Genomic DNA, 16,392 nt, shown 5'->3' on the forward strand with positions numbered 1-16,392 from the left:
AGAGATCCAACTGTTACTGTGTCTATGTAGAAAAAGGAAGACATAAGAAACTCCATTTTGATCTGTACTAAAAAAAAATTCTTGTTTTGAGATGCTGTTAATCTGTAACCTTAGCCCCAACCCTGTGCTCACAGAAACATGTGCTGTATTGACTCAAGGTTTAGGGAATATAGGGCTGTGCAGGATGTGCTTTGTTAAAAATGTGTGTGCAGGCAGTATGCTTGGTAAAAGTCATCGGCATTCTCCGTTCTCTATTAACCAGGGACACAATGCACTGCGGAAGGCCACAGGGACCTCTGCTCAAGAAAGCCTGGGTATTTTCCCAGTTTTCCACCCCGAGACAACCTGAGAAATGGCCTCGTGGGAAGGGAAAGACCTTACAGTCTCCCAGCCTGACACCCGTAAAGGGTCTGTGCTGAGGAGGATGAGTGCAAGAGGAAGGCCTCTTTGCAGTTGAGATAAGAGGAAGCATCGGTCTCCTGCTCATCACTGGGAATGGAATGTCTCAGTGTAAAACCCGACCATACATTCTATTTACTGAGATAGGAGAAAACCGCCCTATGGCTGGAGGTGAGACATGCTGGTGGCAATACTGCTCTTTACTGCACTGAGATGTTTGTGTAAAGTTAAACATAAATGTGGCCTACGTGCACATCCAGGCACAGCACCTTTCCTTAAACTTATTTATGACACAGATTCCTTTGCCCGTGTTTTCCTACTGACCCTCCCCCACCATTACCCTATAGTCCTGCCACATCCCCCTCGCCAAGATAGTAGAAACAGTGATCAATAAATACTGAGGGAACTCAGAGACCAGTACCGGTGCAGGCCCTCACTTGCTGAGTGCCAGTCCCCTGGGCCCACTTTTCTCCCTCTATACTTTGTGTCTTATTTCTTTTCTCAGTCTCTCGTCTCCACCTTGTGAGAAATACCCACAGGTGTGGAGGGGCAGGCCCCCTTCATTAATTATGCCATACCAGCTCAGGTTTTTCATTTATATATCATTTTATATCATCTTCTTTTTTTCTTAGAGCTTGGTTCATTTATTTATTCAGCCTTTCCACAATATAATTGTATGTCATATAACTTTATATTTATTTTCATTGGTATTTATATACCTTTCTTGTAAAAATGGAGACTTTCTAAGTAGATCTTCATTAATGTTGAAAGAACAAAGTTTTAAGTCTTGGTCTCAGCCAAAAGGAGTTCCCCGCATATCCAGGAGGGAATAAAACACTTGCATTGTTGCGTTAGACATTCTTACAGAGAAAGAGAACCATGTCAAACGGAAAATTGCTAACTTTGCCTCAGGGAGACCAGGATGATTCACTGAGAAAGTTTGAATTGGTTTAGAAAGCATGGTTCTGAGTTTTCTAGGAGAAGGAGATAAATTAGGGTAGGGCATAAGAAGTAATGCCCACATCAAAAAGTTAGAAAGATCTTAAATTAACAACCTAACATCACAACTGAAAGAATCACAGAAGCAAGAAGAAATCAACCACAAAGCTTGCAGAAGACAAGAAATAAATAAAATCAGAGGTGAACTGAAAAACATTGAGACATGAAAAACTGTTCAAAAGATCACTTAATCAAGGTTTTTTGAAAAAATTAAGATAGATAGGCGCTAGCTAGACTAATGAAGAAAACAGAATTCAAATAAACACAATCAGAAATGATGAAGGGAATGTTACCACTGATGCCACAGAAACAAAAATAACAATCAGCAACTACTATGAACACCTTTTTGTGTGTGTAGACACACAAACTATAAACCCTGGAAGAGATGGATAAATTCCTGGACACATACATCCTCTCAAGACTGAACCAGGAAGAAATTCAGTCTCTGAACAGACCAATTATGAGCTCCAAAAATTGAATCAGTAGTAAATAGCCTACGAACCCCCCAAAAAAGCCCAGGACCTGATAGATTAACAGTCAAATTTTAACAGATGTACAAAGAGGAGCCAGTACCACTCCTACTAAAACGATTTCAAGAAATAGAGGAGAAGGGACTCCTCCCCAACTTGTTCGACGAGGCCAGCATCATCCTGATACCAACGCCTGGCAGTGACACAACAAAAAAAGAAAGCTTCAGGTCAGTATCCTTGATGAACATCCATTCAATAATCCACAACAAAATCCTTGCAAACCGAATCCAGCAGCACATAAAAGGGTAATTCACCACAGTGAAGCAGGCTTTTTCCCTGGAATGGAAGGTTGGTCCCTCGTGGGCAAATCAATAAAATGTGATTCATAACATAAATAAAACTAAGACAAGAACCATGTGATTGTCTCACTAGGTGCAGAAAAGGCTTTCAGTAAAATTCAATAATGCTTCATGTTAAAAACTCTCAACAAATGAGGTATTGAAGGAACATACCTCAAAATAATAAAAGCCACCTATGACAAACTCACAGCCAACATTATACTGAGTGAGCAAACCCTGGAAGCATTCTCCTTGAAACTGTCTCACCACTCCTATAGAACACAGTATTAGAAGTCCTTGCTCGAGAAATCAGACAAGAGAAAGAAATAAAGGGTATTTAAATAGAAAGAAAAGTCCAACTACCTCTGTTTGCAGACAACATAATTCTCTTATCTAAACCCTATAGCTGTTACCCAAGAAGCTCCTTAAGCTGATAAACAACTTCCACAAAGTTTCAGGATAAAAAAATCAATATACAAAATTTGCTAGCATTCCTATACACCAGGAAAGGCCAAACTGAGAGCCAATTTGGAAAGGCAATTTTATTCACAATTTCCACAAAAAGAATAAAATACCTAGGAATACAGCTAATCAGGGAACTGAAAGATCTTTACAATGAAAATTACAAAACACTGCTCAAAGAAGTCAGAGAAGACACAAAGAAATGAAAAATTATTCCATGTTAATGGAGAGAAGGAATTAATATCATTTAAATGGCCATACTGCCCAAAGCTATTCCTATTAAACTACCAATGACATGCTTCATGGAACTCGAAAAAGCTATTTAATAATTCATGTAGAACCAAGAAAGAATCTAAGCAGCCAAGGCAATCCTAAGCAAAAAGAACAAAGCTTGAGGCATCACATTACCTGACTTCAAACTATACTACAGCACTACAGTAACTAAAACAGCATGATACTGGTACAAAAACAGACACATTCACCAAGAGAATAGATATCAGAAATAAGATCACACACCTACAACTATCTAATCTTTGACAAAGCTGGCAAAAACAAACAACAGGGAAAAGACTCCCAATTCAATAAACCGTTCTCGGATAACTGGCTAGCCATATGAAGAAGATTGAAGCCGGACTTCTTCCTTACACCATATACAGAAATCATCTCAAGATGGGTTAAAGACTTAAATGTAAAACCCAAAACTATAAAGTCCTGGAAGACAACCTAGGCAATACCATCCTGGACATAGAAAACAGACATTGTCTGTTTACTCTGCTGACTGTTCCTTTTGCCGTGAAAAAGCTCTTTAGTTTAACTAAATCCCACCTATTTATCTTTGTTTTCCTTGCATTTGCTTTTGGGTTCTCAGCCATGAAATCCTCACCTAAGCCAATGTCTAGAAGGGTTTTTTCAATGTCATCGTCCAGAATTTTTATAATGTAGTCCTATAATCCTTTTTTTATTTCTGTAAAGTTGGTAGTAATGGTGCCACTTTCATTTATGATTTTAATACTGAGTCTTCCATCTTTTGTTCAGTCAATATAGTGAAAGGTTTCATCTTTCAAAGAATCAACTTTTAGCTATGTTTATTTCTGCTGCTTTCCAACCTTCTAATTTACTGATTTATGCGCTAATCTTTATTATTTCTTTCCTTCTTCTAGCTTTGGATTTAGTCTTTTTTGTTTGTTTGTTTGTTTTCTACTGCCCTTAGGTATAGAATGAGGTTACTGATTTGAGATTTTTTTTCTTAAATGTAGTTGTTTATATTCATACATTTTCCTTTGAACTCTACTTTCACTGTATTCGATACATTTTGGTATATTTTGTTTTTATTTTGTCTTAAGATGTTTTATAACTTCACTTGTGATTTATTCCTTCACTCACTGGTAGTTTAAGAGTGTATTGTTTAATTTCCACATATTTGTGAATTTTCGAGTTTTCATTTTTTATGTATCTGTTGTTTCTTCCATTGTGGTTGTAAATTATATTTGGTATTATTTCAAGCTTTTTAAAATGATTTAAAAGTCATTTTAGGACCTATTTTGCGGACGAAGATATGGCCTATCCTAGAGAAAGTTCCATATCCGCCTGAAAAGAATGTATATTCTGCTGTTGTTGGGTGGGCTGTTCTGTATATGTGTATGAGCTCTAAATGGCTTATACGGTTGTTCAAGTCTTCCACTTCTCATGAAGCTTCTATCTGGTTTTTCTATCCATTAATTAAGATGAGGTATTGAAGTGTCCAACTACTACTATAGAACTGTTATCCTTTCAATCCTGTTAATTTTTTCAGCTTTACTGAGGTATAACAGAGAAATAAACATTGTAAATATTCAAGGTGTACAGTGTGATGTGTTTATATCTATATGCACATTCTGAAATGATTACCAAAATGTAGTCAATCAACGCGTTAATTACCTCAGATAATAGTTACTTTTTTGTGTGCATGCGTGGGATAAGAAAACTTAACTCCATCCCCGGTGACTTCAGAGTGGCCATTCCAGCTGCTCCAGGCTCCAGCAGAGGAGGAGCGGGGCGGGTCCAGTTGGGGGCCAACAGGTCTGGCGCGCGCGCATGCCGGAGCCCACCCAGACCATGTTCCGCAGCCTGGGCGCCCAAGCTGCAGTCCGCTCTGTGTGCAGGCAGCAGCCGCCTGGCAACTCCCGAGCCTGCTCGCGCTCCCAGCATCGCAGAACCAGGACCAGGTGTACCGGGGGCCGCGGCCAAGCCAGGCATTCTGCCCGGCGGCGGCGGCTGCACAGGGGCGAGAACTGAGAACCTGGCGCTCAACCCCATCGGGGTGACTGCCTAGTGCCCATGCCAGCGGCCCCGAACTCCCTGCGCTGGAGGAGTGGGGCGGCAGGCACGTCCTGGGGACCCTCAGTCTGGGCGCGCTGGCTATCTGGGGCCTCCTAGGCCATGCCCCTCCAGCCCGCCTGAGCACCCAAGCTGCAGCCGCCTTCTGTGTGCAGGCAGCAGCCTCCAGGCAACCCCCGACATCTCAGCCCTCCCAACATCTCAGAACCGGGGCCAGATGTCCCAGCGGCTGCGGCCAAGCGAGGCGGTCTGCCCTGGGGAGGCTGCACAGAGGCGGGAACCCGTCCTCAGCCCCATTCCCCGTGGCTGCTGAGGGCCCCTGGCTAGCGGTCCCGAGCTCCGGCAGAGGAGGAGCCGGGCGGGGGCAGGCCTGGCAGGCCCTCAGGACAGGCGCACTCGCGATCCAGAGGCCGCCCAGGCCATGCTCCGCCGCCCGGGCGCTCAAACTGCGGGCGCCCTCCGCCTGCTCGCAGCGGCCGCCTGGCCACTCCCAAGCTCGCTGGCGCTCCTGGCCTCGCAGAACCGGGGCCGGATGTCGCCGCGGCTGCGGCCAGATCTGCCCGGCGGCGGCTGCACCGGGGCGGGAACTGACCCTCAGCCCCATCCCCGGTGGTTGCGGAGGGCCCCTGCCAGCGGCCCGGATCTCTCTTCAGAGGAGGAGCGGGGCGGGGGTCACGGCCAGGCGGGCCCTCAAGCCGCGCGGGCGGCGCGCCTGTGTTTCCGGGACGTCCCGGGCGAGCCCAGGAGAACCCGCAAGCCCGCGGCGCCTGCGCCCGACCTGCAGCCGCCCCCTGCCGGCCTCCCCCTGCGGGCCGCGCAGGCTTGGGAGCTGCTTCCGGCGTCCGCGCGGGCGCTGAGCTGCAGGTGCGCGCCTAACGGCGTCGCGGGGCTCCCTCGGTCTGAGAGGTCGGAGGCTGCGTCTGAGAAGTCGCCCCATGAGGAAGCTCTTCAGCTTCGGGAGACGCCTGGGCCAGGCGGTCCTGGGCTCCGTCCACCAAGAGTACGCGGGCCCCGGGTCCCACACCAGGGACGCGGAACTGCGGAAGACCCACAGGGCGGCCATCAAGGGCGAGGCCGCGGAGGTGCAGCTGCCTGGCGCGCAGGAGCCGGGACGTGGATGCCCGCGACAGGAAGGACAGGTGGCGGGGGCTCAGCCCGGGGTGGGAGGGGGTCCCCAGGCCCGGGGTGGGAGGGGTCCCCAGGCCCGGCTTCCCCGCAGGTCCTGGGACGGGGGCCTTGGAGGGCGCGGGGCACCCTCGGAGCAGCGGAGCCAAACGGAGCCTCAGCTGCTTTCCATCGCTGGCAATTCCCTGCCTGGAGCTCTTGGTGGAGAATTTGAGTGATTTAATTCACAAAGTTGAGCATATACACGTTTAAAACATGGGGTCGTGGAGGTGCCCAATGAGAACTCATTCCCATGTGAAAAATACCATGAGTCATGTTCAGTAGGCGAGAAGTTCTCAGATAAAAGCCTGGGTCGGTTTTACATCCGAATCCACCCATGTAGATAGGCTGTTTCCTGGGGCTTCTCAGAGGGACACTTGGAAGTGGGAGGTGGGTTCCTTGAATGGGAAGACTCCGTTTTCTCAAAACATGAGCTCTTTCTATGTTTATCAGTTTTACATAAACCGAATGAAAATATCAAGGATTTATCATTTTTGCATGACACCTGCTGTCTATCTTACTATTGTGATGACATTTAAAAATTTTTATAACGGAGTGAAAAAGACTTGCTCCTCTAGATATCAAAATGTGCTATTAATTCCCACAATTGTTTACTAACAGCTGAAAAGACATAAGTACATGGGACAGAATGGAAATCCAGAAACACTGAAATACATATAAGATATAGCTGTAAGGATTGATAATGGTAACATTTCAGATGAGTAGGAAGGGTTGGGTTATTAAAATGCCTGCTCTTTGAGGAAAACTAATGAAATTTTATGTCACAAAAATGAGTTCCTGATGGAATACAGATTGAAATTTTTACACATGCAAAATGAGAAAAGTACCAGAAGAAAACACAAATGCTTATTTATACAGGTACATTTTATTTTGCCAAAGGCTTTCCTGAGAATGACCTCACAAGCAGGCATTCTGAAGGTTGATTTAGCAAACTAAAAATTAAAACCCCCAGACTGGGCGTGGTGGCTCACACCTGTAATCCCAGCACTTTGGGAGGCTAAGGTGGGCGGATCATGAGGTCAGGAGATCGAGACCATCCTTGCTAACACAGTGAAACCCCGTCTCTACTAAAAATATTAAAAATTAGCCTGGCGAGGTGGCACGTGCCTGTAGTCCCAGCTACTCGGGAGGCTGAGGCAGGAGAATCACTTGAACCTGGGAGGCGGAGGTTGCAGTGAGCCGAGATGGTGCCACCGCACTCCGTCTCAAAAAAAAAAAAATTAAAACCCACCTGTGTGTCAGAAAAAAATTAACAAAAGATAACATACTTGAAAAATATTTACTATGTATATGTTTTTACTAATATATATATAGATATTCAGATGAAAAGTATATTTTAATCCTACAGAGAATTTATTTTTTATTATATATTATTATATATAACAATATACATATAAAGAATTGTATAGATTACTGATATAATATATATATATACAGATAAAAAGCACATCTTCATTTTACAGGGAATTCTTTCTAATCAAATCCACAAGAAAAGAACTCTAAAAGTGAGCAAAGTACTGTTTTGCAACTCCACAAGTTACGTTTGTACATATGAAAAAATCCTTAGTGTTTCTTGTAAAAGAGTTTAAGTGGCCGGGCGCGGTGGCTCACGCCTGTAATCCCAGCACTTTGGGAGGCTGAGACGGGCGGATCACGAGGTCAGGAGATCGAGACCATCCTGGCTAACACGGTGAAACCCCGTCTCTACTAAAAAATACAAAAATTAGCCGGGCGCGGTGGCGGGCGCCTGTAGTCCCAGCCACACGGGAGGCTGAGGCAGGAGAATGGTGTGAACCCGGGAGGCGGAGCTTGCAGTGAGTGGAGATTGCGCCACCGCACTCCAGCCTGGGCGACAGAGGGAGACTCCGTCTCCAAAAAAAAAAAAAAAAAAAAAAAAAGAATTTAAGTTAAAAGAGGAATGAGACTGTGTTCTCTTTATCCACAGACTGTGCTCTTTATCCACATTGTTTGTGAGAATAAAGAGCAGTGGTACTTATACTGCTGCTTAAAGTTTAAGTTGCTGATGACTTTTCAAATAGATAATTTGGTGGTAATTATATGCCCTTTACCTATCAATTCCATTGTATTAAAATACCTTTAGAAAATAGAGATACATGTACTTTGTTTTTCTCAGCATTTATGTCAACAAGAGCCCACAGAATGTGTCCTATAAATAAGTTTCAGTTGCATCCATAGGATGGAATAATATGTGACCATTGAAGGTGACAATAGATATAGAAGTATGGGAGGTTCCCTTGATGCCAGGAATTTGAGACCAGCCTGGGCAACAAAACGAGATTCTTTCTACAATTTTTTTTTATAATTAGCTGAGCATGTTGGTGTGCTCCTGTGGTCCTAGCTACTCAGGAGGCTGAGGCAGGAGGATCACTTGAGCCTAGGAGTTCCAGGCTGCAGTGAGGTCATATATGAAATATATGTAATACACGATTACATTCCAGCCTGGGCGACAGAGCAAGACTCTGTCTCAAAAAAACAACAATCTAACAATTATTGAGTTGTTGAGTTGTTGCTTGTTCTAGAAATGGTCCTAAATACTTTACATAGATTCCCATTTAAGCATCACAATGGTGTCCTGTGAGCTAGCTGCTATTGTCATCTTTATTTTATTAATGAGGAAAATGAAGCACAGAAAGGCTAAGCAATAGCTGGTAAGTGACCGAGTTCCAAGTAGAACTCAAGCCGTAGTTGAACTGAATCCAAACACCAAGCTCATTCTATCCAAATAGGCTGCTGTTTCATTAAGGTAGTGAGCAATAAGAGCTAATAAATATTGTACTTTCTTCAAAAGAAAATTATTTGTTTTGAAGGCAGAGGAATAACATGCTCTTCTATGTTTGCAGTTACATAAACCAGTGTAGGTTTTGAGATATTGCTTATAATTTACTGAAAACTCCTCTCGCTCTCATAGGACTGCTCTACATTTGGCCTGTGCGCATGGCTGTGTGGAAGTGCTCACTCCCTTGCTGAGCAGAAAATGCCAGATTGACATCTGTGACAGACTGAACAGGACACCTTTAATGAAGGTGTATAGTAGCCAACTCTTTTGGCATGACATAGATTTCACTAAATACATAGAATTAAAATGAATTTATCTCATTTAAATATAACACAGGTTGGTGAAATCTGTGGAATATGTATTTAGAATTCTTAGAATTTATAGTCTAATTTTTCGTCTAACACTGATAGGCTGTACATTGCCAGGAAGAGACGTGTTCCATTATTCTGCTGGAACATGGTGCCAATCTAAACATTAAGGATGTCTGCGGCAACACTGCTCTTCATGATGTTAAACATTAAGGATGTCTGCGGCAACACTGCTCTTCATGATATTAATCATTAAGGATGTCTACGGCAACACTGCTCTTCATGATGTTAAACATTAAGGATGTCTGCGGCAACACTGCTCTTCATGATGTTAATCATTAAGGATGTCTGCGGCAACACTGCTCTTCATGATGTTAATCATTAAGGATGTCTGCGGCAACACTGCTCTTCATGATGTTAATCATTAAGGATGTCTGCGGCAACACTGCTCTTCATGATGTTAATCATTAAGGATGTCTGCGGCAACACTGCTCTTCATGATGTTAAACATTAAGGATGTCTGCGGCAACACTGCTCTTCATGATGTTAAACATTAAGGATGTCTGCGGCAACACTGCTCTTCATGATGTTAAACATTAAGGATGTCTGCGGCAACACTGCTCTTCATGATGTTAAACATTAAGGATGTCTGCGGCAACACTGCTCTTCATGATGTTAATCATTAAGGATGTCGACGGCAACACTGCTCTTCATGATGTTAAACATTAAGGATGTCGACGGCAACACTGCTCTTCATGATGTTAAACATTAAGGATGTCGACGGCAACACTGCTCTTCATGATGTTAAACATTAAGGATGTCGACGGCAACACTGCTCTTCATGATGTTAAACATTAAGGATGTCGACGGCAACACTGCTCTTCATGATGTTAAACATTAAGGATGTCTGCGGCAACACTGCTCTTCATGATGTTAAACATTAAGGATGTCTACGGCAACACTGCTCTTCATGATCATTAAGGATGTCTACGGCAACACTGCTCTTCATGATGATGTGTATAATAAGGGGACTTCACTGGCAGGAAAACTGCTTTCCCACCATGCAAATATTGAAGCACTAAACAAGGTATAGATCAATCAACTTTCTTTTCAAAAGATTTGTTTTAACATTGACATAGGTAAGAGTCAATTTTTCATATTTGGAAGATCAGGCATTCCAGAATGAAAATATTTCAAAATAACTGAATTGTCTAAGATTTTACTTTAAATATTGATACTTTTAAAGAAGCATTAGCGGGCACAGCTTGTTTAGTGCACTTATGGGAAATATTTGTGAATTTTTCAAGGGAAGACTTCTTTAAGTATCTGTTTCCTACCCCAGGTGTATTTTTTTCTAATTATGTAAAACACACACACACACGAAAAGAACTTACCCTGGAAACAGGCTTTATCTTAAAACTCAGAACAAAACTAAAGCAACTTTCTGCTGCTGACAGTTTTCTCAAAAAAAACTGATGTGCCTTTCAGTGCAAGGTTTAAGAGGGAAAAATGGGGAGGGAAAAGGAGAGCAATCAAAAACATGTAGGTCACTTGGAAATTAGGTAATGAGGAAAAATGCCAATAAGAGGTTTTGTTTGTTAGTTTGTTGTTTTTCCAGTTTATGTATGAAGTGCTCTTCAGCTTTGGGGTAATCATTTTTGGTTTGGTAAACACAGTAATTGAAACTTGCCTAAACGTTAATTTTTAGAGGACTCTGAGGAAACCAGATTGGCCATGGATAGATGGTGATGAAGTGAGAAACACTTCAGCAAAGGATGGAACAAATTAGTGACTGACTTATTACCCATCCTAGCAAAAACAGCCACTTATCTAAGAGTCTAAGCTCTCCTCTCAAATCTAGAATGTCTTGGTGGGAAGGTGGGAGATAAGGAACTTATAAATAGCTAAATCAAGTGGGATTTTGAGTTTACTTGTCCCTGTTCTACCCATACCCAGGAAAATTAACTGGAGTGTTAATAAATAACTCTATCTCATACTCTTTTCTCTTTTTGGCCACATCTCAAGCTGATAAAGGATATTGACGGTGTGGGTGAGTGATGAAACTGAAGTGATTGTCTACTGCAGTAATTCTCAGCTAGAATTGTGCATTACAGTGACCTGGGGGAATTTTGTTAAAAGTCTACATATGTAGGCTTTCCCCTGAAGATTTTGATGTAACTGAGCTAATAAGGTCTGAAAATGTATGGTTAAAAATATTTTCTTGAAGCCACACACAGTGGCATGTTTCTATAGTCCCAGCTACTCAGGAGGCTGAGGTGGGAGGATTGTTTGAGTCTAGGAGTTTGAGTCCAGCCTGAGAAACACAGTAAGACTCTTTTCTCTTACAACAGCAACAGCAAAAAAAAAAAAAAAAAAAAAAAGAAAAAGAAAAAAAGAAATACCTCAGGGTTTGAATACACTCCTGATTAAGAACCACAGAATAGATAAGTGCAGTATATAAATTCCCGTATCTCAAAAACATAAGAAATCTCTAAAAGAGTTGGCATTTGATAGGTGCTACTTTCTTCACAGTTCTCCTTTCCAATAATGTTAGCCTGACTTATCTGTCTTTCTCTGCGTTTGTGACTAGAAAGTGAAAGAAAATATTGTTGGCAATATCTCTCAGCTTACAGAATAACACCTTTTCCTTCCCACCATGAATCATTCACTGCTGTTCAGAGAGTCTTTAGCAATTTTCTTGTGGGTAGTCTTTCAACAGGTAAAGGCTGACCCTTTCACAATTTCATGTTCCTTTGTTACCATTCAAGTGATTATGTGTCAACAAATGTTCATTACAAGTGAAATTTTCTCATTTAGATTAGTAGCAAATCCTGAACTTTTTTTTTTCATTTGAAGTTGTATTATGGACTATCTCAGTATGTCTGTTAAGTTTATGGAGCTTTGGCATAATCAGGATGTCAGTTTTAAACACTGAAATCCATGAAGTCAATGAGAATACTATAGGAATTCTTTTAATAAGTTCGTTTCAGCAGTCTTATGAACTAATTATCTATTTGGTTAACAATCTGGGAAGTGGTATACAAACAGATTTCAAATGAATAAATTTTGGGAAAATTCTTAAGGTGGGTATTATGAGTCTTAACAGCAACTTTTATTTTATATATATATATATATATATCGGGCTGACTTTTATATAAAACATATGATACTAGAGAAAGAAAAAGTTTCACATGCAAATACTTGGTTTATACAAAGTCATTTAGTAACACATTCATAGAAAATATAAATACACAAAGGCTATAGTCTAACTAAATGTGGCACATAGATTTGTTTATTTGCCTCTTTAAATTGAGTCGACATGTAAAATTTAGCAGACTCATGCAGGAATCTGGACCTCAGGCTTGTCTCAAGAATCAAATCTGGTGTCCCCCAAACCCCATCACTGCTTGGTCTGCTGTGCAGAGGTTGCCCTGTGTAGGAGGCACATATTCTCCAGTTTGCCACTGTGCCCACCTGAGTACTTCACTTACCTAGGTAACCTCCTCCATCCTTATAAGTATTTGAGTTTACAGCTTCTGTTTTATATTATATTTTCATAAAGATTTCAAGATTTTCAAGACGGTGTGTATTGGTTATATAGTCTATAGTTTATAAATCCCTCAATTGTGGGGTAGAATTTTAGAATTCAAAAGTTTTTTTTAACTCTTTTTTTTAATATATATGCCACAAATAGTCATCTGCTTGTAAGAATGCCTAGAAGCCTTTTTAGGTTATTCCTGGTGAGAGTTGGCTAGTTTATGAATATTGCAGACACTATATCATTCTTCTCAGCAATGTCCCTTAAAAATGCAAGTGACTTATTGGCTTTTATTATGCTAGAAATAAGCCATATACATCAATATTAAAATTTTTATTGATAATCCATTGTAATTTCATTTCTGATTTATATTTTGCCTAAAGTAAAAAAATGTTAAATAGCAATTTAAATGGAAACCAATACAAATGGATTTAAAAAGTAAAGTTGCATTAGCATCCCAGGATTATCATTATAATTGACAATAAAATTTCTTACTGAGCTCTGCTTTTTAAATATTTGTTTTCAAACATTTTTAACCTGTCTCTCTTACACAGAATATACTGAGCTTTCTAACAGTTAAGATAAAAATCTATCCTCTTGTAATAGGAGAAATCCCATGGACTATTTAATAATAATGAAAATAAGTGCATTTGAAGCCAGTCTCTTAATTCAGAGCTCATTTCCTTAGTGACCCATTTGAATCAGGAGTGCCTGACATTGGGATCTGGGATCCTGACACCATTGATAGACGTCAATCAAGCAAGTTTGTACCACCCAGAGGAAACCTCCACCTGAACTGGGAAGTTCTGGCAACTGTATCCCTGAAACTCTAGTTCGTAAAATGTTAATATTTGTCACAAAAAGTATTGTCAAATTGGGATTAGGCAAAGTTGAAGGGATTTCTTGATTGTTGGCCATATAGTACAGTTTTGTAATACTTGTCAAATGCAGATGATCATCTCATCTTTCTGTTGGGATACAGTTCTTCTGGTAAAACAAATATTCTTTGGTACATAGTTTAAGAAACACTGCTCTAAAGATAATAATTTACATCATTAATTTATTTTAAAAACCTAAAGCATTTGCTACTATGTATTAGGTTTTAGGGTTATAAAGAAAAAAGACACAGCTCTTGCCCTCAAGAAACTCTTGGTTTCAGTGGGAAACAGTGAAATAATTACAACATATTGTGCTAAAAGCTGTGGTAGAATCAAGGATTTTGGGGATTTGTAAATAAAGTCAGGTTTGGAGATGATCTAAGTTAACGTGGGGAGGCAGAGGAGGGGTGTTTGCAAGGCAGTGTGTGGAAAAGCACAGAGGAGTGAAAAGGAAGGGACTGCTTTGCATTTACTTTCTTTCTATATTGTATGTTTAAATTCATAGCATCTTATAGGAGATTTTTAGTTCAGTTGAGAAATATGTAATTTTGTGAATTATAAATTGTTTTTGCTTTCTTACAGGAGGGAAATACACCACTTTTGCTTGCTATAATTTGTAAGAGACAGCAAATGGTGGAATTTTTAGTAAAGAACCAGGTAAATGTACATGCTGTTGATAATTAGTCCACTTTTTAGCCAGAAATCAAACAGAAAGCTAGACTAGTTAGAAGTAGCAATGAGTGTAAGATTCTTTCAGGACTTTTAAAGACCTTTATCCTTAGGGATCTCAGTGTTCATTTTATTCCAAGTATAACCTTACATGTGAGATATAAATAGTGTCACATCTTTTACTTTTCTTTCTTTCTTTTTTTTTTTTTTAAACAAGGTCTCACTATGTTGCCCACATTCCTGAGCTCAACAGATTCTCCTGCCTCAGCCTCCCAAACTGCTAGCCACCATGCCTGGCCTGGCTTTTCTAATTAGTCATTGGGTCTTGAAATGCCCAGTTAGGCGAAAGTCTTGCATTGTCCCCTTGGGCTATCTCCTATGCCTTCATCCTTTGAATTTTTCAAAAAGCTAAGGGGTTCCCTAAGTCCAAGGAAGACAATCTTGCTTTACAAGTCAGAAGATTGGGGGAGAAAGGCCATTCTAAACATTCTGTGGTTTCCATTGATTCACTTGCTGTATTGCTGCCATGGTAACTGGTCCTGCAATCTGGTAATGATTGACCTTTGCCACCAGGATGGTTTTACTGATTCAGACCCCTCACTCTTCGTGGTGACTCACACACAGTTCACAGCTATGGTGTTGCCTTTACTGACTCAGATCCCTCAGTCTTTGTGGTGACTCACACACAGTTCACAGCTACAGTGATGCCTTTACTGTTGTTTTTTTTTTTTTTTTTTTTTTTTGAGACAGAGTCTCGCTCTATTGCCCAGGCTGGAGTGCAGTGGCGTGATCTTTGCTCACTGTAAACTCCGCCTCCTGGGTTCACACTATTCTTCTGTCTCAGCCTCCTGAGTGGCTGGGACTACAGGTGCCCACCACAACGCCTGGCTAATTTTTTTATATTTTTAGTAGAGACGGGGTTTCACCGTGTTCGCCAGGATGGTCTCGATCTACTGAACTTGTAATCCGCCCGCCTCGGCCTCCCAAAGTGCTGGGATTACAGGCGTGAGCCACCGCGCATGGCTTGTGATGCCTTTACTGACTCAGATCCCTCACTCTTTGTGTGACTCACACGCAAAGCTCACAGCCACTGTGTTTTTTAGTCCCTGTACATATGTTCAGCCATTGTTCCCAGCACGCTGCTCCGCCAGCAAGGCCTCCTGGCTTTATCCACACACAGAGTAAGTAAAGCGACCCCTGCTGTAACACTAAAAACCTTATTTCTTGCCCACCTCTTAGCTAGGCTGAGCCTAGACCTTGATGGTAAGTTATCCTTTGAGACCTGTGTTCATCTTTTCTCTAGCAAATTCAGTTGGGCTTGTTCTCAGCAGTCAGGGACGTTCAAATAATGTTGCAGGAAAAGATCAGAGCTCCCTTTCCCTTTTGTTATCACATCTGTACCTTGAGGTTTTTTTCTGTCCGGTGTGGCAGCTTTTGTTAGATAGCAGAAGGCTCCACATTATCCTTCAATAGAGTCGTGGGCACCAACTTGCAGTTGGCCCCTCAAGTAATGTGTTTCCATAATAATGAAAATCTCTCAGGCTACTTGCATCTCTACTTCAAGTTTTTAAAATATTTTAAAATTCTACCTCACAGGAAGTCATTCAATAGAATTCTCTGTATCTAAAGTAGGTAATTTGGATTTAACAGAGCTAAGCTCATCCATGACTCATGAGTGTCCATGTATAAAACAGGGCTTTATACTTGTTTCAGCAGCACATATTCTAAGACTGGATCAATACAGAGCAGATAAGCATGGCTGCTGCCTAAGGATGGCACACAGATTCAGAAAGCATTCCACATTTTGCACAGTCCCAAGAAGGTCATTTGACTATTTGTTAACTAGCTCCAAGGAAACAGTGCAAGTCAGACCAAAACAGGAGACATCTAATATTGAAATTGTTGTTACTGTTATTATAAAAGTATTCACGTAAGGTGATCTGTGAAATGAGAACAGCGCTGAGTATGGGATGTTACATGCAAATATGTTGTTAGTCCAAGACTTGGAAATGAGGAAACGTTAACTTGCATCT

General features: G+C 41.4%; 1 protein-coding gene, 1 non-coding gene and 1 pseudogene across 2 annotated transcripts; all 3 read left to right on the plus strand.

Moving 5' to 3' along the window:
- The first annotated feature begins 4,319 nt into the window (after positions 1-4,319).
- On the plus strand, positions 4,320-5,908 carry LOC126957026 (collagen alpha-1(III) chain-like; annotated as a pseudogene).
- LOC126956076 (putative ankyrin repeat domain-containing protein 19) lies at positions 5,822-11,661 on the plus strand. Its single transcript, XM_050792957.1, is given in 3 exon segments — positions 5,822-6,071; positions 6,073-6,123; positions 9,099-11,661. Coding segments are annotated over 3 exon segments (381 nt in total). The 5' UTR covers positions 5,822-5,919; the 3' UTR covers positions 9,277-11,661.
- A 4,402-nt stretch (positions 11,662-16,063) lies between these two features.
- On the plus strand, positions 16,064-16,166 carry LOC126957729 (U6 spliceosomal RNA). Its single transcript, XR_007726904.1, has one exon. It is a non-coding gene; the product is annotated as a U6 spliceosomal RNA (small nuclear RNA).
- Positions 16,167-16,392: the final 226 nt, after the last annotated feature.

Source organism: Macaca thibetana, chromosome 6 (genome assembly GCF_024542745.1).
Source record: "Macaca thibetana thibetana isolate TM-01 chromosome 6, ASM2454274v1, whole genome shotgun sequence".
Lineage (NCBI taxonomy): Eukaryota > Metazoa > Chordata > Mammalia > Primates > Cercopithecidae > Macaca > Macaca thibetana.